At 38.4% G+C, this 22720-nt stretch overlaps 3 protein-coding genes across 3 annotated transcripts; 2 read left to right on the top strand and 1 right to left on the bottom strand.

The window, feature by feature from the left end:
• Positions 1 to 169: 169 nt before the first annotated feature.
• On the bottom strand, positions 170 to 6122 carry LOC125213123 (dolichyl-diphosphooligosaccharide--protein glycosyltransferase 48 kDa subunit-like). Its single transcript, XM_048113490.2, has 13 exons — positions 5746 to 6122; positions 5533 to 5669; positions 4558 to 4683; positions 4238 to 4291; positions 3989 to 4105; positions 3130 to 3185; positions 3002 to 3043; positions 2065 to 2140; positions 1890 to 1961; positions 1678 to 1803; positions 1502 to 1606; positions 555 to 638; positions 170 to 445 (listed from the first exon to the last, which is right to left on the bottom strand). The coding sequence occupies exons 1-13, from the start codon at positions 6020 to 6022 to the stop codon at positions 398 to 400; spliced, it is 1320 nt and encodes a 439-aa protein (XP_047969447.1). The 5' UTR covers positions 6023 to 6122; the 3' UTR covers positions 170 to 397.
• Positions 6123 to 11540: 5418 nt separating this feature from the next.
• On the top strand, positions 11541 to 13901 carry LOC125216817 (protein BZR1 homolog 1-like). Its single transcript, XM_048118590.2, has 2 exons — positions 11541 to 11878; positions 12530 to 13901. The coding sequence occupies exons 1-2, from the start codon at positions 11651 to 11653 to the stop codon at positions 13232 to 13234; spliced, it is 933 nt and encodes a 310-aa protein (XP_047974547.2). The 5' UTR covers positions 11541 to 11650; the 3' UTR covers positions 13235 to 13901.
• Positions 13902 to 20839: 6938 nt separating this feature from the next.
• On the top strand, positions 20840 to 22484 carry UGT72E1 (UDP-glucosyl transferase 72E1). Its single transcript, XM_048111809.2, has one exon. The coding sequence runs from the start codon at positions 20894 to 20896 to the stop codon at positions 22322 to 22324; it is 1431 nt and encodes a 476-aa protein (XP_047967766.1). The 5' UTR covers positions 20840 to 20893; the 3' UTR covers positions 22325 to 22484.
• Positions 22485 to 22720: the final 236 nt, after the last annotated feature.

Here is a 22720-nt window from a genome sequence, read left to right as displayed (position 1 = left end):
TTAACACACCCAACATTCATTTCTAAAACACCGTGCCGAAAAGTTTCGCCTCAACTATGAAGAAACGGACGGAGTATAAAATACTCCATTGAAGCAGCCTGAGAACACGCAAACTGAATAAACTAATAAACCTGTGACTCACACAACTTAATCAATAGGTAACACATAATTTGAAGTCGCAAAGAAACTTAGTCTAATATAATAATGTGATGCTACAACAATAATCCATCATAGAGACCCGGCTAAATCAGTGTGAATCACATGTTTCTAGTAGCGAATAGCGATATAATTAGAGTACTGTGTGATTTTTACCATCTCTTTCCAGAATAGAAGAAAGCGAAAAAGATGTGTTTCCTAGCACCATTTCGAAGGTGGAGCTAAATCCATCACAACAGCTCTACTTGTTGTAGAGGTAAACGCCACTGAAGATGAAGAATCCAGCCATCTGCAGTTCAATATGGTAGTTAGTACAAACATAGGGATAATTTCCCGCGCTTGTTTAAGTACGTATATAGTACCAGAAACATGATACAGAGAGAGAGAGAGGTGTTTACCATGGAAAATGAAGCTCCATAATATGGAAAAGCTGTTGTGATGAATCTTTCATATTCATTATGTTTGAATGGCCGTACAGGAATCTGCAAAATGTTAAATTCTCATCCATGACTGTTATTCCTTATTGGCAAGTTAAAGTTAAGACAGGTAACATATGCATATTCCATTATTGCTTAACGATTAAGAGCAGCTTCGTTAATTAGACAAGCTAAGACCCTTTCCTGCTATCCAATAGATTGAGGTTTGAGTCAACAAGGCCACGAGAAAATGGGGAATCATTATAGATCCTTTTTTATTAAAAAAAATAAACATATGCATATTCCTTGTACTCTAACATGTGTGCATTCTTCTCTTATGTCAATGGCAGATGATTGTAGAATAGAGTGACCCAAATATAAGTTAGATGTGTGTGAATCATCATCTCCAAGCTTGGCATAACAGAACATGTTAGCCTACTAAGTTTAATCTAATACACAAAGGCAATCACGCCATTCGAGCAGGTTAAGCAAATCACTTTTTGCTCTCAGATAGGTAAGATTTCTACTTTCGATGAGTTTCTGTATACATCTTTCAAATTAGAAATCCAGGCTATTCTGTTTCTCCAATCAAACTACTAATTCTTATCATGTACTCCCTCCGTTCCACAAAGATTGTCACATTTTTCCATTTTGGTCTGTCCCATAAAGTTTGTCCCATTTCACTTTTTACCATTTTTGGTAGTGGACCCCATATTCCACTAACACATTCCTACTCACATTTTATTATAAAACTAATATATAAAAGTAGGACCCACATTCCACTAACTTTTTCAACTCATTTTTCATTACATTTCTTAAAACCCGTGCCCGGTCAAAGTGGGACAATCTTTGTGGGACGGAGGGAGTACTAATCAATTATTAAGGGCAACTGAAAGCAGATAATAACATCAGAAATGAATATGACTCACCTGCTTTGAAAGCGATAAACTAGTGTATCCCAGCTTCTGATACTCAACCTTAAACTGGAAAACTCCATAAACATCTGGTACCTTGAATGAAGTGTGATAGAGCCCCTACAACAAAAGTACAATCATGTGAGAATCCTGGTGTTTTACAAAAAAATTATGATTTTAAGAAAAATTACCTTCGCATTTGTTGACAAAGTCTTCAAGACATAGGGGCTCATCATGTAGAACTGCACCTGAACGTCCTTTGAAACATGTGGTACCCAACTACTTCCAGACCATTCAAAAATTTCAACAGAAAATTCCTGCAGGTATATTAATTTAATCAACCAAGGAGTGCTCTTGCATATAAGCGTGCAGAAAGCATGTTAAAGAAGAATTGCAGGCTAACCAGGTCATCATTGATCCTATACATCGAAGGCTCTTCACTTTCACCAACTTTGTTGTGTCTAAGATTCACAGCCTAGAATTCGAGAACAATCAATTAACTCAAGTTGCCAAAATAGGTATGCCATTCGGTCCTGAATCCTGATAATAAGTTACATTGCCAAAAAAAATAAGATCACCTTCAGATGACCCCTTTCATGGAAAATCCATTTGCTAAGTTCAGTTATGAACTGTTCATTTCCAGATTTCTCATACCTGCCCACACATAACATATCTGTAAGATCCAGAAATAGACTAGCCAATGACAGCATAAAATTCTTGGCTTTCACCAAGTATATCACATACTATAATTTTAAAGCATTAGATGAAATATGATTTTTTTTTCTTTCACAATTTAGTGAACAAAAACTACAGCCTATAAAACACATCTGTATGCTCGATTTAATTAACCGAGAGTTGATTTTCGATCAGGGGGGTCATTTATACTTTGAACACTGCCAAAGATTAATATGCGCTATGAACAGAGACCTCAAGAGGCTATGACATTGTTTTCACATTCTAAACATGGAACTATTTTAGCTTAAAATTTTAAGAGAACTAAAAATGTTCAATCATACTCCCTCCGTCCCCTAAAAATAGGAACTTTTAAAACGGCACGGATTTAATGCAAAATTGGTAAAGAGAGAGTGATAAGTGTGTTAGTGGAAAATGGGTCCCCACCATATTAGAGAGAAAGAAATTTCCTAAAAAGCGAAGTTTCAATTTTTAGGAGATAGACAAAAAGGAAAGAATCTCCGTCCCATTAAATATGAAACATTTGGGAATCGGCACGAGATTTTATGTTGTGTTGTTTTGTGAGTTAATGAAGAGAGAGTAAAGTAAGAGAGATGAAAAAGTAGAGATAGAGTTGTTTCCATTGTAGGAAACGTTTCATTTTTAATGGGACAACCTGAAAAGGAAAACGTTTCATTTTTAATGGGACTGGGGGATATATTTTTAGGAGACGGAGGGAGTATGAGATTACATTACAGATGCAAAATTCAGAAGAAACTAAACAAAGAATATGAGCTTTTGCTAGCCACTTAGAGTACAGATATAGCAGAGAGCTTCACTCACTTATTCAAACTCCCACTTTTTTGCACTCCTGCTCTGAACAACCTGGTCAGAGATGCAAACCAGCATTAAAAACTCTGGCAAGCTATATCATTAAAAGAACCGATAAGGTGAGATGAATATCAACACACCTGTTACTGAACATGTCCAATGAACCAGATATCATGATTCGTGCAGCATTCCTAGCCTGCATCAATTCATGTTATTATATAGGGAGAAACTGAATGTCTTTGGCGTCACTTCTACATGTCTATTGTTAGTCAAACTAGAGAAATGCATCATAAAAGAAAACATAATAAAATAAGTTGCAAGGAAGGAATAATAAAAACATAATCGTGTAAGGAAGATCAAAGAACCAAAGATCAATGCAAGATTAAGAAGACCACCTTTACAGCTACACTAGTGAACCAATTGATCTTACACTGTAACATGTCCATAGTTTCAAAACAGACAATGCCGAAAATTTGAGGATACGGAAAAAAAATATTGTACTAAAGATTTGAAGTAAGGGCTTAGTTGTTTGTTGTTGTTGTAGCTTATCAAGAAATATTTTTTGTTCTAGTGAGTCAGAGCTTTGTTGTTTGTTGTTGTAGTAGCTTATAGAGGAAGAAATATAATTTGCTTTCTCATCAATTTTCCAGCAATCAAAATGTTGGTAGTCATTATTAAAAGGTAAATGGGGAGAAGCAATACAAAACTGCAGGTGGAGTTGGACCACAAAATGATAATCTTACATGAACTGCAAGTCAATTTAATAAGTGATCATGGCCTCAATAAACACCCAATGTTTCTATTTAAGAGCCAAAAGAACATGGTTTGTACTGCAGGGTGCAATTACATTGAAGTATAAAGATAGATAAATATGTCCAACCGATAACTCAAGCAGGTTCACTGATGAAAAAAAATAAAAAAAAAATAAAAAAACAGATTTTCAGAGTAAGGCAAAGATTTCAACAAGTTATGCATAGAGGGGACTAAAGAACAAGGAACCTGCACAACTGAGACTAGTGAGATGGCTGTTCCATAGAGCGATGGTGGCTGGCTAGACAGCTTTGAGCTTGGATTAGTGGAATATGAGGAAGGTGATGCAGAAAGAGCTTTTAAAACCTGAAAATTGGATAGAGAACACAGAAAATGGTTATTTTTGGTAACCTGTCATGGGTAGAAATTAGTATTCAAAAAGTAAGATTACATAACTTTACAGTGAAGAACAGACTGAAGTAATAGGCTTCAACATACCATGCTATTGGCAGGATTAAGTGAGTGTCCAATCCCTTTGAAAAGCACAGGAGCCTGTCAAAATACAACAAGTTTACAGATAAAAAAATTCAAGAAAAGTATGATGCTTGCATTCTCAGGCTGATAGCATGTATTTTTGAAAGACAAAAAAGTGAAGAAACAAGTTCAACAAACACGAGGCCTAAGAAATAGAATTTAATTTATTGATGGAACACGTGCACACAAGCACTCATGGCATTTACATGGTCAAGTCACTCATTTGTGTAACGACCTATGCATGATGATACCAGATAGGTTGATGTACACCTCGGAAAACTGACCTCAATTTTCTTGCTTCCAAGAATAACATCAGACTGAATAAAATCATCAGCAGCAATTAAGGTATGATCTCCCTCAGTTTCTGACACAGCATAACTACTGTGATCAACAACAACAGCAGAGGGATCCTGCGCAGCATAAGAATATCACTATCATCACATATAGAAAGATCATCTTTATAAATTCATAAACAAGATTTAGTAAACGTATCTAGAAGGATATATTCAGCAGCAAAGCAAATAATTTGGTATAAGTCAGTGATGATATGCAGTACACTTACATTCAGTAATTTCACCAATGAATTCATATGAGTATTAGGTCTATCCACATAAATGCAGTTAAAACTGCCCAAACTATAACAAAAAACATTGCGCCAACTGACTCGCGGATCAAAAAATAGGCATGTTTTAGTAAATACCTTGTGGATCAAAAAATAGCAAAGATTTTGGTGGATTATTTGGTCCTAGGACAAAACAATTTGGAGAGTGGAGACAATGCATGCAATAAAAATTGGGCAAAAATCTGCACGTATCAAATTTCTCGCTTGACAAAGGGCTTTGTTACTCATACCTAAAGGTTATTATGTTAAACACCTGAACACTGAACACAAACGGCGGTTGAAGTTTTAAAGCTGAACGAAACACAAAACCCCATTTCATTTCCCATATAACCAACAAAAAGAGGTAGCCTTCGCACCAAGATTAATTACTTATGCTAGCAACGTTTTCTTTTCTGTAACTTCGTTTTGAGCTCTCGACCGATGGAAAGTGCAACACGAATCATAGTTCAGAACCTATAGATACCGGGGCAGCTATGTATCTTATTTCTATAAGACTGGACATCTTTCAGTTGTTATACAACTGTATGAGGATTGGACCGTGAGATATGCTTGAACAATTTAACATCCCTCGACTCAAATTCCAGGATCACGTAGTATCAGAATTCAGTGACAAATCTAACAATAATAAATCACCAACCTCATCAAAATCAACCCCGCATTCAGCAGCAATGTTCCGAATCAAATCCGATGCATTCGCATCCGCCGCCACAATCAAGTCATGACCGGAATCAACGAAATCCAAAACCCCCTCCACATCCAATGACCCTCCAAAACCTACATAAATCTACATCCATCAGAGGGAGAAGAAAGCGGATTTCTTCATAAAAAAAAACAAATGCAATTAGCTTACGCTCGGTGGAAGGAGACAACAGAATGAGCCCATCGTACATATACTGGCCATATCGCTTGACCGCTATGGCGGGATCGTCTGCGAGCTTGAAATCGAGATCGAAACCTCGGGATTTTAGGGATGAGAAGAACAGGGAATGTGAGGATTTGAGGGAGAGATCGTCGAGCAAAACAAGAATCCGGCGATCCGTGGGGCGATCGGGGGAGAATGAGGAGACGAGGAGCGGCAGGACTGAAATTAGGGTGAGTAGGAGGAAGGCGAATTTGGGCGCTGCCATTTTTGAGCTTTGAGCGAAGTAAGGGTTTAGCAGCAGTGACAGACTTTGCGAGTGTAGAATGCGCAAATATGGCCGGCTGTGATAAAACAGTTGACTTGATTTACAAATCCCTAATTTTCCACTTCACATTTTTTAATGACCAAGCAAAATTAATGTTCCAAGTTCTTTTTAATTGAGATTTCGACGAGCTTTTCGTAATTCAATCAAATTAGGAACTCGACATTGTAATTTATAAACCATCCAAAAACAAATAATTGGCTAAAATTGGAAGGAAATCATTACAAACTGTATTGAATCGTGAATAGCTCGTATACGAACAACATCACAAGAAGATAAGACTCCTAGTACTAGGGAAGTGTTATATTACTAACTCAATACCTAATTGCTAACTACAACTAAATAGTAACTATTAGATATTCAAATTAAGGGCCTAGATCATCAACCAAGAAATATCTATACGATCAACAAAAAAACGTCAATAAAGCCTTACGATTAATTCCATAAAATATCAATAGGGGTATTAATGTCAATTAACTACATGTTTAGTTATAACTAACTTTTAAAAGAAATCCCAAAACGTTAAATTCATATAACATATATCAAATTAAAGATAATTTTATAAGGATTCCAACGATATCATACATGCATATATTCCGACGTCAAAATTTGAAAAAAAATTCGAAAATTTTTCAATTTTTTCGTAAAGCAGAAATGTCAACATACTATATAAAATATGTCAATATAATACATGTAGAATGTCAATATAAGCAATGGGTTAACATTCTCAAAGCATTGTGTTGATATTCTCAAAGCATTGTGTTGATATTTCCGAAACACTATATTGACATTTTCATTTAAAACCCTAATTTAACGTTTTTTTTAATCTTTTTTTTTATTTTATTAATAAAAACGAAAATTACACGTGGCAAATTGTAGACCACACGTTTTCTAAAATTCTATGGCCTTAAATTAGTTGTAGTTAGCAATTAAATTGATGAGTTAGCAATTGATCTTCCCCAGTACTATATCTATACCAGTTAAAACTTTATATTGAACCATGCTTATAACTTAATAGGATGATTCATATAAATCGACTAAAACAACTAGCGTATACTCATTTAAACAAAAGAAAACTTATTATTTGTGATAGTAGCGTAGTACTCCCTCCGTCCCGGCTAAGATGACACATTGCTTAGTCGGCACGAGGTTTTAGGAGTTATTGGTTAAAGTGTTTAATTGGAGAGAGAAGGTGGATGTAAGTATTAAAGTAGAGAGATAAAGAAAGATGAATATTTTAATAGGAGTGAGAAAAAGTGGTTGAGTGTATTAATTGGAGAGAGAAAATGTGTCATCTTAGTTGGGACAAACTAAAAAGGAAAACGTGTCATCTTAAGCGGGACGGAAGGAGTAACACTATGTTTCGACTTGTGAACAAAAGGTCATAATAAGAATGATATAGAACTGAGTTGTTCAATCTAAGTAAAGATGTTTGCAACTTTGGATTTAGATTTAATGGAACATGTGTTTGATCTCAAGTAAGAGCTTGATAAGTAAGTTGATGCTTATTCCATTCGATCGCATGCTGTTATATTACCTAAGATTCCTAGTTTAAATGCACAACACTTTGATATTGATGATTTGTGAATATTTATTGGCTTTGGCTGGGGCGGATGCAGAAAAAAGTTGATAGTAAGAGCTGCAAATAAAAATTTATTTTGCAGTAGTAATGGCTTGATAAGACTTAACTTAACATGATTTTTCAAAACTTTTAAAATTTAAGAAGTAGAAAATATAAAAAGAATTTGGGTAAGGGCTTAAGCCCTACCCTATTGTGAATATTTATTGGCTTTGGCAGGTGCGAATGCAGAAAAAAGTTGATAGTAAGAGCTGCAAATAAAAATTTATTCTGCAGTAGTAATGGCTTGATAAGACTTAACTTAACATGATTTTTCAAAACTTTTAAAATTTAAGAAGTAGAAAATATAAAAAGAATTTGGATAAGGGCTTAAGCCCTACCCTATTACAAGGTGTGTCCGCTCCTGGGCTTCGGCCTATGGCAGTGATATCATTCCTGTTTGAATTCGTAGGTAGTTGTTGAGCTGTCAATTTTGAGTCTACAACCTCTTACAAAAATCTCATTAATGTTATATACTCCCATTACTCTCTCCGTCCTATTATATGTGACACAATTATTTTTTGCACAGTCTTTTTGATAGTAGTGTTTAGTGGTTAAATGAAGAGAGAATAAAATATGAGTAAGAAAAAAGTCGAGAGAAAAAAGCAGGAGAGAGAGGACAAAGTAATAGAGATGGAATGTTGTTTTTTTTATCTTAAAAAAAATGTTTCATTTATAATGGGACGACCTAAAAATGAATGCGTCTCGCTTATAATGAGACGTATAGAGGTGCTAGAGTATGCAAATCCTCTTTTGTAGTCAAACAAGGCTACCCAGATTGTTGCTAGTCATTGTGTTGAACCATAATAGTATATCAGTATAGCTGACTAATTATTTCACATGGTATCTCACCTATTATTTTCTCATATATTGTAGTATTTCCTGTCCTATAAAAATATGTGCACTTTCTTCACTTCACTACTTAAATTGTTGGCTTATCTTCATGACCTCGGTCTTAGATGAAGCATTCTAGCCATTTTCTTCGAGGCTATATATCCAAACCTAATCATTATATAATTATTTTATCATCACAATATTTTGAGTTGATTTTTAAGAAAAATACTATAATTGGTTTTGTTTGTCCCCGTTTCACATTTTCCCAATACTTACGAAATAAAACCTAATTTTATATTTAAGTTAGTATCCTTTAATTTATCCTTAATCACAGTTAATCAATTCAAACACAAAACTGAAAATTTACCTACCTGGCTACCTAACCCCATCACAAAATATTTAAGGTGGGCTGAGACTAGCCGGACTTGCTCGTGAGGAACGATTGGGCCATCGAGCCCGAAAGGTTGGCTTAGCCCAAAACTTCTGGGCCACTGTTTAAATATAAATACACTGATTTTCGGGCATCTCTTTTTGGGCCAGTCCAGCCAGCCCAGTGTTATAACCGATTCAAGATCTACTCAGTTTGAGATAAAGTATCTAGAATATGAATTGAACTAAAATGATATAAAATTTAATGGAAATTATAGTCTAATCAGTGATCAATGTTAACCTTGTTTGATTGATAAAACACGCATACATAATTTATGTATAAGTTGATAAAGTCAAAAGAGACGCATAAAACGATAAGAGAAACGAGTGGAAAATATTTATTGCTATTTTTTATAATAGAAGGTAGTATGAATAATGAATGCATTAAATCGAAGAAAGATAAAGGCATTGAACGTGGAATCATGCACGTGCGGCAGCCCGTGCGGTGGGGTGGTTGGGTGGTCACCCATTTTCTTATTCAAGCTTTGTTGTAAAGGATAAGTTCAATGAATTGGACCATGCCTACATGTGACAGCTCGATTTTATTTTTTGTTTTCATTTTTGAGATTGTACAACTAGCAAAATTTATTTCATATTAGTAGGTTAGTTTGAAGTTTGAACTGTTTTTGGATAATTGGATTGAAGCCATTCTGTCAATGGACATATAGTATAAATTAAAAACAAGTAGTCAAGTTAAAATTTGATCACCCTTTTTGGAGTACTTATGTAAGAATCTTGGATTTAAATCCATCTAAAAGAAAGAAAAAAAATGTGCATGTATCAGTAGAAATTATATACACCGTTCGCATTTAATCGTTAGGTGAGAGCGGCGATTTATTAAAAGGCAACACACGTTTGATGAACTACAATTAAATGCATTTAGACTAATATTGTGCAATACTGTATAAAAAATTGTCACATCAATTACCCTTCGCCAGCTTGCTTCATCCCGCACGTGCCTTTGGCTATTCTGCTGCCCTTTTTTGGATAAATAATGAGTTTCTATTGCATTTATATACTCATAATCTTATTAATTAGTTAGGTTCATAAATTTGTTAATTAACTAATAACGTAAAGAAGCGTGGCATTTCGGCCATTACCGAAGCAGGCAAACGCGTTTATTTCCAAAAGTGGGGCCCAATCCCTCTATTATTTACTTCATCCCCGTATAAATGCGTGTGGCCCACAAACTCCAGCTTATGGAGTACTATTATAAATGATTAATGTCCCCATTATTATATTTTGATATTATTCCCTCTATCCTAGATAATTCGTCTCATTTCGACGAAATTTAAGAAATATAATAAAAAATGAGTTAAAAAAGTTAGTGAAATGTGGATTCTATTTTTATATACTCTATTAGTTTTATAATAAAATGTGAATAAGAATGAGTTAGTGGAAAATGGGATCCTAGGGATGTCAATCGGGTCGGCCCATCGGGTTTCGGGCCAACCCTACTCAGGTTGCGGGTCAATCGGGTGCGGGCTTCCCGGGTTGTGATTTCTTTCGGATTGTAAAAGTTTGGCCCTAATCCTAAAAGCTCGGGTTTCGGGCTAGACCGACAGGTTAATCGGGTTGCTACCGATAAGGTTAAGGCTCGAACAATCCAATAAATCATGATGAAAATTAGTTATATTTATAAAATATAAAATATTTAATTATGATAAATTTGACATATATGCTTGAACTCAATAACAAAATACTAATATTTGTAATATTTCGTGAAATTTTAATGCATGTTAAAAATTTAAATATTCTTTTAGTGAGATTAATTTATTTAATAATTATTATATTAATAAAAATTTAATATATAATTTATATATTTACCATAAAATTGAAAGTTATCTTTTCTTAGTTATCTATGTTATAAAATTAGTCAACGAAGTGTCGAATTAGGAGTAAAAAGTTGAAAAATATAAATTTTATCGGGTTATCGGGCCAGCCCATCGGATTTTCGGGTCTGACCCTAACAAGTTGCGGGTTAATCGGGTGCGTGCTTATTGGGTTTTATTTTTATTGGGCTAGAAATTTCCGACCCTAACCCTATAAATTTAGCGGGCTATTCGGGCCAGTCCACGGGTTGCGGGCTACATTGACATCCCTATGAGATCCACTACTAAAAATGTTAAAAAGTGAAATGAGACAAATTATATGGGACGGACCGAAATGGAAAAAGGGAGTATATGTTTTTAAACGGAGTCGTATTATTGTAATTTTGCCACCAATGTGCAGGAGTTATATTTATTAGTTTCATTTGAGCCAAAAATGTCTAAATATGTAGTAATACAATAATTTATTTAATACTAGTTAATATACATAAATCAATTTAAACATAAAATATTGAAAAGTCCAATAATTATATCGTAATGCGATTTATACATTATATTTAGAGTAATTGTACTGAAGCGAGGATTTACGGCAAATTTTCCGAGTCATTAATTTATTCAGTATTCCGAGTAGCATAGTTCGACTTTGTCATCCAATTATTCCGCTAAATAAAAAAATAGAAATAAAAATAAAGTTTATAGGTGAAGGGACACGGGCGGAAATAAATTAAAATTAAATTAAAAAAGAGAAATTAGCAATAAAGCGTGGAGTGGAGCGTGACCACCGTGTCCCAATTGCGTCCCCTACAACGACTGCTCCTCCCTCAATAATTCACACGCGGTGGAGGCGTTTTCCGGCTACCAATGACTGCTTGTGGTTCATCGACCGGGCGCCAGCCCACCTGGAAGGAGAGGGAGAACAACAAGCGAAGAGAGCGCCGGAGGAGAGCCGTCGCCGCCAAGATCTACACCGGTCTCCGAGCTCAGGGCAATTACCGCCTCCCCAAGCACTGCGACAACAATGAAGTGCTCAAGGCTCTCTGCCGTGAAGCTGGTTGGGTTGTCGAGGAGGATGGAACCACTTATCGTAAGGTCGGTCAATCATCGATCGCTCTTCAATTTCTACTTTTTTTTTTTTTTTTCCTTTTTGGGGATCAGTTTTCCCTACCTCGGTTTATTAATTGTCGATTACTCTTGGTTCAGATGATTTAGCAAAATTGGTGGTTTTTGCTCTGTGTATGTTAATTTCTGCTTTTAGATCTGATGTTGGAAGTATGCCTTAGTGATTTAGTAAGAATTAATTCTCATTTACTTTTGTGCTCGAGTTCGGTTTTGATGTTCTGCCGTTTCTAGAATTGTCGAAAAGAGGAGTACAATTTTTTGGGGCCATATTTTAATTTTTACCATGGGGAATTTTGTTTACTATTTAACTTGTATTTTTGTGTGCTTATTGTTGAAGGCAGATTAGGATAATACTTGAATTTCTCAATCTCATGTTTTGATCTGAAATTAGAGGATCCTCTAAATGTTGGAGCTGAAGTGATTATGCTTCTTGCTCGATTTGCAAATAAGCGGTTTTCTGAATTTCCTAACACACTCAGCATGTGTTAATTTGACTTCAAAATCTTTTTTTGTGAATAAGTATTGAATTTGTGGATTTTCTTGATTATCAATATCTTGTCCATATAGTGATATTGAGTCGTAAATGGTGATGCTAACCGTGACTTGTATTCTATTGTTCAGGGATGTAAGCCACCACAAGGTGATACTATGATGATTTCTGCGAATAACAGTGTATGCTCATCAATGCAACCAAGCCCGAATTCTTCAGCATTCCCCAGTCCTATACCTTCTTATCAAGCTAGCCCGACATCTTCATCCTTTCCAAGTCCCTCACGTGATGGAAACCCGACCTCCTACATTTTACCTTTCCTTCACAATTTATCAATCCCCTCCGCCCTTCCTCCTCTACGTATATCCAATAGTGCTCCTGTTACGCCGCCTCTCTCATCTCCTACTAGAAACTCAAAGCCTAAGCTTAATTGGGAATCTATACCCAAAGGTCCACTCAATTCTTTTGCCCCCTCTATTTTTGCTGCCTCCGCCCCCTCCAGTCCTACTCGTCGTAGGCGTTTTGCACCTGCCCCAATTCCAGAATGCGATGAGTCTGATATCTCTGTAGCTGATTCTGCACGCTGGGTAAGCTTCCAGACGGGTTCATCCGCAGTTACTCCCGCTTCACCAACTTATAATCTTGTGAAACCTGTGGCTCAGCAAACTTACCACCATGAGGGTCAAATTGGGTGGGGAGCAGTGGCAAAGAGGGCACGAGGCTCTGATTTTGAGTTTGCAAATGGCGCAGTGAAGGCGTGGGAAGGTGAAATGATTCATGAAGTAGGAATGGATGATTTGGAGCTAACACTTGGGAGCGGAAAAGCGCAGGCTTAATCTCCCACTGCTCCTAAACAGATAAGCTACATGAAAGAAACAATGTGTCTTCTTGCTTAACTATCATAGCCAGAGATATGACATGGTTCTTGGCCCCCCACCGCGCTTACGGCTCTCTACCCCAACCCAACTTGCTCTGGCCCCGGGTCCTTCCTTTCTATTCCTCGGTAAGCGGACCGTGGGAGCATGGGGGGGGCGGTATCTGCTTTTGACTGATACTGGGGCAAGAGGAAATTTGTTTTAGATGTCCACAGCACACACTAAGAAAACGGAAGATTGGTATTACTCATCAATCAGGTAGAGGGCCTCTGTACAAAGAAACATGTGTTTGAAAAAGTTATTTATTTTGATTGCTCAATGATTGATGGGCTTTCTGCTAATCATGAGCATCTACATCACGGGCACGAGTTGAAGGCAGAAGACACATTCGAAAGATTTTAATAGTTCTACATTCTTGAATTTGTGCAGCTCATTGCATTTCTTCTACATTCACATATGTAATATTTCTAGTGTAGTTTTGCAGACAACCAGTAGATGCTAGGTGGTGTGTTATCTACCATCTCTGTGTTTGGTTCTAATGTCACACACTCACTGCTTTAAAACCTCTGTAATTGTTGTCTTTATTTAATTCAGGTATAAAAGGTAGTACTAGTAATATTTCACTAAATATAGCATTTCTAGTTTCATTTTTATGCATGCTAGCTGTTTTCCATGGATTCTGCATATATAACTCATTTTTCATATTACTGTTCATCTGCTACATTCTTCCTTTTTATATTTTTTAAGAATGATTATTACTTCCTCAGTTTCTGTTTAGAATTCTCATTTTGGAATGTTTCCCAATACAAACAAGTCTCATTTTATTTTTGGTACATGAAGTTTATATTCAACCAACTTATTTACTCATATTTTGTTACTACTAAAACTTGCATGAAAGTGAGATTTTGCACTCAGATTTCATAACAAGAGTTGTCAAAACTCAAGACCCAGGGCTTGTGGAACTTAGTAAACTGATACCTGACCCAGCCCAGGCCCATCATTGAAGTGGACTGAGCTGAGTTGAATTTTTTTAATAAATCTGTATTCTGTCCAGTCCGGATCCATTTGACAAGTGAGTTGGGTTGTACTATTGCATAATTTTTTCATTCGTATATTTCTTTTTATTAAATAGGAGTATTACTCTACACGGGATGTGATCAATTGCAAACTTTCTTAAGTTGCTAAATTGGTAACTCATCAATGCAGTGTATTAAAAATGTCAACACGATGACATTAAAATGTTAACACATAATTTTGTTGAATTTCAATATAATGTGTTGATATTATTTGTTGACATTTTGATGTCATGTGTTGACATTTTTAATATACTGTATTGATGAGTTAGCAGAGTTAGCAATTTAAATAGTTAGCAATATAACGCACCCCTACTCTACACATTATAAATAGGGCCAACTAGAAGATTAAGTTATTTATAAATCTTCTATTTCTAATTGCAGTTCAAATATATAACTGCTGGATATTACATGAATATTTATCAAATAAAATATGCATGTTTAAATTATTTTATTAATTGAATTAGTAGGAATTTGTAACAATATAAATTGAGAAAAATAATCCAAGTAGATATAGATGGATAGTGAGTGACAAATAATAATAGAAAAAAAGTGGTGACAAAAACTAAATATATACAATGATTGTCGTTAAAAATAGCATTGACATTGAAAGTTCGATATAGTTAAGAATACTTAAATGATCAATTATTTACATATTTGTTGTTCAAAATAATAAAAAATTTCAAAATGATTTATCAATATGACTAATGATTGATGCCGAAAACAAGTTAATATGTGGTTTGTGACTTGTGTAAAATACAAGAAATGATAATTATAAGGAGAGTTTTTTTAATTGGAAAGTGTGAACAATAGAAATAAAGTGGATAACTAAAAATTAAAGCGTGCAAGTGTGAATGAGAAACATAAAAATGTCATTCGATCAAGTTATTTCATTAGAAAGTGCGTGTGAAACAAAAAAATTAACGAGTAAAAGTTATAATCAAAGTGTTTGTATTTGAAAAATGGGAAGTGTTAAACAAAAATAAAATTGACAAAATAAAGAGTCGTGTACAAGTGTAAATGAGAAACAGAAATTGTCATTCTAGCACACTCATCTTTCTTTCTGGAGGAAGGCTAAAGCGTCAGCTGCCTGCACTAACATATTAGTAATATATTTTGTGTTTGAAACTATGGTATATAGATATAATACTCAATCTATCCCGCGTTAATTTAAGAAAGGAGTAAAAGCCAAAATTGGTTCTGAACATATGATCATTTTACCTTTTTGGTCATAAATATTATCTTTTGGATTTTTTGGTCCTGCACATATAGAAATTTGATCATTTTGGTCATCCGTCAACATTTCTATTAAAAACTAACGATCAACAGGTTTAATCCCGATTTTGACCAAATTAAACTTTTAATTCTGATTTTTTATTCCTTAACTAATTTCCTAATTATTTTTATAAATATTCTAAACCCATCATCACCAGCCCCAATTATCGGCCCGATTTTTCGCAATTTAGCCGCCGCCGACCTCTTGACTGCAATTGAAGAAGACTACAATCCGTCGACACAGAGCTTGACATTTGGTTGGAGGTCTTCCGGCGAGATGCTCTCGATTATCTCCGTAGAAAACATTTCTCTCTGTAGGAAACCAGAACAAGGGTCCTAGTTGTGGTCAGAGGCCGTGGCTTGACTGAGAGTGGGATCCGAGAGAGTTGCGAGGCGCTGAAGCTCGCCGGAGATGTCGCTGGAGCAGGTGGAGAAATCAGTGAAGGCGCGTGAGATGTCCAGCATATCGTCGGAGTGGGTCTTAGAATCGGTAGACGATTTAGTGGCGAGCTCGCCAAGGCGATTTCCCGATCTGCCCGAGGTTGTCCACGGCGGTTAAGCTTGTCCTAAACCGCAGAAGGTTGCAACAAACAGGACAATCATGTCGGTGCTCAAGAGGGCTTGGAGTATTGTGTAGTCTTCCCCTCTCTCGGGCTTATTCAAGAATGTGCGAGTAAAAAAAGATGCTTTGGCTGTTGATTTCTCTTCCTCTTTAACCGGATTTTGTATGGTTATTTGGGGAGGAGTGATGGGCTCTTTCTTCTGAATCTGAATCTGATCTCTCCAAGTTTTGGATTCTTCTTTGATGGTGATGAGCAGGGGACGAATTTATGGAGGATAGTCATGGCCATAAAAATAATTAGGGAGTAAAAAATCAGAATTAAAAGTTTAATTTGGTCAAAATCGGGATTAAACCAGTTGATCGTTAGTTTTCAATGGAAATGATGACGGAGGACCAAAATGATCAAATTTCCATATGTTCAGGATAAAAAATCCAAAAGATAATGTTTAGGATCAAAAAGGTAAAATGACCATATGTTCAGGACCAATTTTGGTCTTTACTCTTAAGAAAATTATGTTTAGTAAGTTAAATAAAATAGATCAGACAATAAAGTAAGAAATAAGAGAGAGTAGAAATGAAGTGATAAAGTAGGTAAGATAAGATGTTTTATTTTTAGCCAAAAGAAAATGACTCAAGTAATTTGAAATAATACAGAATGAAATACGACTCAAGTAACTTGGGAGGATTATTAAAGCAAGTTATGATTTTTCGGAACCATGGCCCCCTCAAACTTCAGTGTAAGTCTACATCTGAATGATGGTGTTGTGGCCCTTGAAGGGGCAATCATAAGCTATGTTGTATCAAATCACATTTTTATTGCGACGGTCAAAAAAAATTTAGTCACCTTCAATGACACGGAAGAATTTATTTTTAATAATTTAATGTGGATTTTTAAAAGTTACATTAATTAATGTGAGGTAAGATTTTCTCTCCTCTCATTAATCAATGTATTAATAACCGTACGAAGAAATGCAAAAGGAAATAGTATAATTAATTAATGTGATAGTTTTAAACTAAATATAGGAGACCATACTATTCTCCGTTTATACATTCATTAATGTGAGTATTACTTATTGTATAAAGAAATGTGATAGTTTTAAACTAAATATAGGAGACCATACTACTCTCCGTTTATACATTCATTAACGTGAGTATTACTTATTGTATAAAGAAATGCAAGAAGAAAGCTACTACTTCCTAACAAAAAATAGTCTTATTTTGTCATTTTGAGATATCCAAAAAAAATAGTTCATTTCTTAAAATAGAAAGTTTCTCTCTCATATTTTTCCCACTTTTTCCTTCTCTCATATTTTACCTAATTTTTTTTCTATCTCTCTTACTTGATCAATTTTGTCTGTGTCCTTTCTTTACCTTTACCAATTTCTCATTAAAATTCATATCATCTACAAATGAAATTATTTTTATGACGGAGGGAGTATTAATCTATCTTCTAGTTTAAAGTGACTATTGCAAATCGAATTGTAGAAGTGACTGATTGAATATTTCTGAGTCCGTCATTGACCACCACTCCCCATTTGAGTAGAAGAGGAAGGTGAGTGGTGCGCTAGCTTGCCCTCTTTCACTTCATTGTCATGTGACGTCAACCTCTTGCAATGCAACCCTTGCACATTTAATGAGCCACAAAATTTGTGTTGTTGATTTCATTGATGACACCACATAAATACAAAATGGTTGCCCTAGTTTTGAAGTTTCGACCCAACTGATGTCCGGGTTGTTAAGAGCATCCACAATATCGGCTAGCCGATTCGCGTCGCTAGCCGATCGGCTAGCCGAACCATTGCAGTCGGCCAGCGACAAATCGGCGTGAGCTAGCCGATTCAGAGGCGCTGGCCGCCATTGTAGTGTGCCGATCGGCCAGCGCCTATTTTCGATTTTTAAATTTTTTTTTTTTGAAAACCTATATATACGCGATTTTAGTTTCATTTTCATTTGCACCACTTGTTTTAACGAGTTTTCTCTCTCTCTAACTTTCTGTACAAGAGCATCATCGAGCGATGGACAACAACAACGAGTCCAGTCCGGCGACGAGCGACTCTCATATGCCCACGGTACCCGTGGGATCTGGATGGGGCCAGATGGGCGGGCAGATGGGCCCAGGGTTTAACGTCCCTCGGGGGCAGTTGATGGGGATGATGGCTGGAGCGCCGGTGGGGATGCAGGGGGGAATGCAGGGGGGGGGGGGGACCAGGGGGGTATGCCGTGGGGGATGCCGGGCGGCGGGCAGGGGAGCGGCGGGCAGTCAGCACCAGGGTGGGGAGGTATGTCCCAGATGCAGCAGCAGATGATGGGGATGATGTGGCAGGGAGGTATGCATCATGGTATGCATCCCGGGATGCAGGGGCCACGGGGGGGAGGGGGGACACGGTGTATCGTCCCTCTCTTGATTTTTTGACGGCTTCGTCTCACACGTCGACCCCAGTGGAGACGCAGTTCACTGGCGATGACCTTTTGTCATTGCATGATATGGGGATCGATCTCGGGGATCCGGACACTCCCGTTCCAGCGGGTTGGGCCGCGCCGAAGAAGAAGAAGGGCAAGGGGAAGGGCAAGGCGGTCGGCGAGTCCTCGCAGCCTGGTGTTGACGACACTCCCACGCGGAGGAAGTGGACGGAGGATGAGTACGCCGGCGTGGCCAAGGCGTGGTTGACGATCTGCGACGATCCGCTGGTTGCGAACAACCAGCGGGTCGTCAACATGTGGGCGAAGATTAGAGCAGCCTATAGGAGGAACTGCTCGCATGGGAAGGACTACAGCGGGGAGGAGTGCTGGAAGGGGTGGGAACGGATCAGGGCCGCGGTCGGCCGATTTTCGGGGTTGTACGCCAACGCCCTCCGCCAGCTGACTAGTGGGCAGAATGAGGAGGACGCCGGGAGGATAGCGGAGAGTCAGTTCCCCTTGTCGGGGAAGAATAAGGAATTCCTCTTCTGGGAATGCTATGTGTTGCTGAAGGACTCCGAGAAGTTCCGGGCGGGGTGCGACGCTGGGTGGCCGAAGAAGCAGAGGCTGAACTATTCCGGCGACTACAGCGGCAGCAGCGGCGGATCCCACGACCTCCCCCCGGATGCCGAGGAGTTTCCGTCCCCTCCATCCGCTCCTCGTCGCCCTCGCCCGGTTGGCCAAAAGCGGGCGCAACGGGCAGCGAGGGGAGGATCCCCCCTATCGCCCCATGAGGTCATCTCGCCCCCCCACCCCCACGCGCGTACACGTTATTCTCGCGTGCGAAGACGGAGGAACGTATGTTCGAGGTCTTCCAAGAGTGGAAGGCCGCAACCAACCCCACAAAGAAGATGTTCCTCTACTCGATGCTCGAGAACATGCGGGTGGATTTGGATGCCTCGAGGGCACTGGTGGGGGGTTCAGACGCGGGCTCAGATACCCCGGGTGGCGGCGGCGAGGATGGCGGCGACGACGACGAGGAGTAGAGAGTGGCGGGGCTCGTGTGTGGAAGCCCTTTTTTTTAAAAAAAAAATCATGTATTTTTTTTAATCTATGTACCTTTTTTTTAATGAAAATGAATGAATTTTCCCGTATATGTCTCGTAAATTTAATTCTGTAATTTAATCGTAAATTTTATTCCGTAAAATGTAGTTGTTTTTGAATTATTTTTATTGCGGTTGGCCTATGCTGATATGGCAGGTGGATTTTTAGTGCTGCTGACATGGCAGAGAGAGAGAATGGCTGGTTATGGCTGGCCTATTACCATCGTGAATGCTCTAATTAGATCATAGCTTGCATATGTAAAACGAATAGCTAGGACGGCTCGCTTTAAATCTTTTAAAACATATAGATGGTTGCTTGTTGTTAAACATCATCATTTAAAATCCGATCAATAAGAGTAATTTCTTGCGTGAGATTATTAGATTCGGACAAATAATTGTGTTTTGCGTTTAACAAACCCTCGGTCCCAGTTCCGTTATCTTTCAAAGTTCAGGGTACAAAAGGTGGATATGGTTTAATATCACTTGATAAAATATTCGTATATACTAGTATAGTATAGTAGTACTATTAGAATAGTACTCTATTTCATTCTAAATGAAGTATTATTAATTCGACAAATGATTTTTATGAAGTGTTATTTTGTGAGTAAAATTGAGAAAATAAATAGAGAGAATGATGCTTATTATGTTTAAAAATATGTCAATTAGAGTGAAACATTCTAAAGCAGAAAATGTGTCACTCAAAGTAGTACTATCTACGTCCCTGAAAGTTTGACACAATTTACCATTTCGGTCTGTCCCTAAAAGTTTGACACGCTTCACTTTATATCATTTTTGGTAGTGGACCTCATTCTAGGATGGAAATCCTCTGCTGTGCAATTTAGCACAACAGCCCTGCTGTTACATACAAAACAATAAAATAATCAAATAAATAATATAAAAAAATTAAATATTTATATACTCTTATTATTTTAATATATATTGTGTTAGAAACAACAGCTCTATGCTAAATAGCACAACGGAGGATCCCAATCACATATTCTACTAACACATTCCTATTCACATTTTGTTTTAAAAGTAGGACCCACATCCCACTAACTTTTTTAACTCACTTTCCCTTACATTTCTTAAAATCCGTGCCGAATCAAAGTATGTCGATATTTGGAGGACGGAGGTAGTATAAAATATGACCATTCCATTCTGTTTCTGCACAAAAACAAACACACAACAAGAAGAACAAAAAAAACACTGGATGGATGGCTCCAACTCCACCTCTGCCAATCTTCATGTTGCAATACTATCAAGTCCCGGGATGGGCCACCTCATCCCGGTCGTCCTTCTCAGCAACCGCCTCGCCACCCACCACGGCGCCACTGTCACCGTCCTCCTAGTGACCACCACCGTCTCCCCGCCTGAGTCAAACCTCCTGAAAATCCCCCTCCACCCACTAGTCAACATTCTAGAGCTCCCTCCCGCAGACATCTCTCACCTCGTCAATTCCTCCGCCAAAATCGTCACCCAGCTCTGCCTCATGGTCCGCGTGTCCCTCCCCTCCATCCGCTCCGCCATGATGAGCCGCCGTCCCCACGCTCTCTTCGCCGACCTCTTCTGCACAGAAGCGCTTCCCATCGCCGCCGAGTTCAACATCCCCAACTACGTCTATATCCCTTCCAACGCCTGGTTCACTGCTCTGCTCGCATACAGCCCCATTCTCCACCAACAATATTCGGAAGAGTATGTTAACCAAACAGACCCTATCCCTATCCCGGGCTGCAAACCGGTCCGACCGGAGGACTTAAATGACCCAATGTTGGACCAGAAAGACCAGCAGTACGACGAGTATCTCAAGATAGGCGAAAACATCCCTTCAGCCGATGGGATTTTAATCAATTCTTGGGCTGATTTGGAGCCCGAAACGCTCCGAGCTTTTGCGGAGAACCGGTCCGTAATAAAAATCCCGGTTCACCCGGTCGGACCGCTTGTGAGAGAGTCTGAACCGGACCACCGGTCTTCCGAGCTGGTCCAGTGGCTGGACCGGCAACCGGATGAATCGGTAGTCTTGGCGTCGTTCGGAAGCGGCGGAGTGCTGTCGCAGCAGCAGATGACGGAGCTGGCTTGGGGGCTGGAGAATAGCCGGCAGAGATTCGTTTGGGTGGTCCGCCGCCCCACGGGAGGCCCCGTGGACAACGCGTTTCTCAGGGTGACCAACGGTGAGGATTCGACGCCGGATTACTTGCCGGAGGGCTTTCTCACCCGGACCAAAGAGCAAGGGTTTCTGGTATCCAACTGGGCCCCGCAGGCGGAGATACTGGGCCATCCTGCGGTGGGAGGGTTTGTGACGCACTGTGGATGGAACTCGACTCTCGAGAGCATTGCCAGTGGGGCACCGTTGATTGCCTGGCCGCTTTACGCGGAGCAGAAGATGAACGCGGCCCTGCTGGCGGAGGAGGTGGGCGTGGCGCTGAGGCCGCGGGCGCTGCCGACGTCGGAGGTGGTGGGGAGGGAGGAGATAGAGGCGATGGTGAGGGAGTTGATGGAGGGAGAGGAAGGTGGGCGTCTGAGGGAGAAGGCTAAGCAGCTGAAGAAGAGTGGGGCTGAGGCTCTCAAGCGTGGTGGCCCATCTTACACATCCATCTGTGATTTGCTTGCCAAGATAGCTTCTAGAAACACTGTAATTTCATAATTTTGATGCATACTTATTTAAGATAGGACGAAGTGTCTGCAATTATGCATGTGTGTTTTCGTGACTTAAAATGATAATTATATGTCACTCTATCATATTACTTGTTTGACATATATTACTACTAAAGTTTCTACCTTATATTCCATTAGTTTGCCTTCGAGATTGGCTTTGCAAATTCCCTGCCATAATTAGTAGTGGAGAAAAGTTTCAAGATGTCAAAAAATAAGAAAAAGTATTTGGAAGTTTAATGTTCTATACTTTTTAATTTATTATTCACTACTTATCTAACTGATATTGCTAGGGAGTGATCAATTGCTAACTTATACTTAATTGCTAACTACAACTAATTTAAGGCCATATGATTTTAGAAAACGTGTGGTCTATAATTTGCCGCGT

The sequence above is a fragment of the Salvia hispanica genome, chromosome 3 (assembly GCF_029641045.1).
Source record: "Salvia hispanica isolate PSC_SH4W2 chromosome 3, Shi_PSC_v1, whole genome shotgun sequence".
Classification (NCBI taxonomy): domain Eukaryota; kingdom Viridiplantae; phylum Streptophyta; class Magnoliopsida; order Lamiales; family Lamiaceae; genus Salvia; species Salvia hispanica.
The sequence above is the reverse complement of the archived record's forward strand: the minus strand, read 5'-3'. Positions and strand labels throughout refer to the sequence as shown.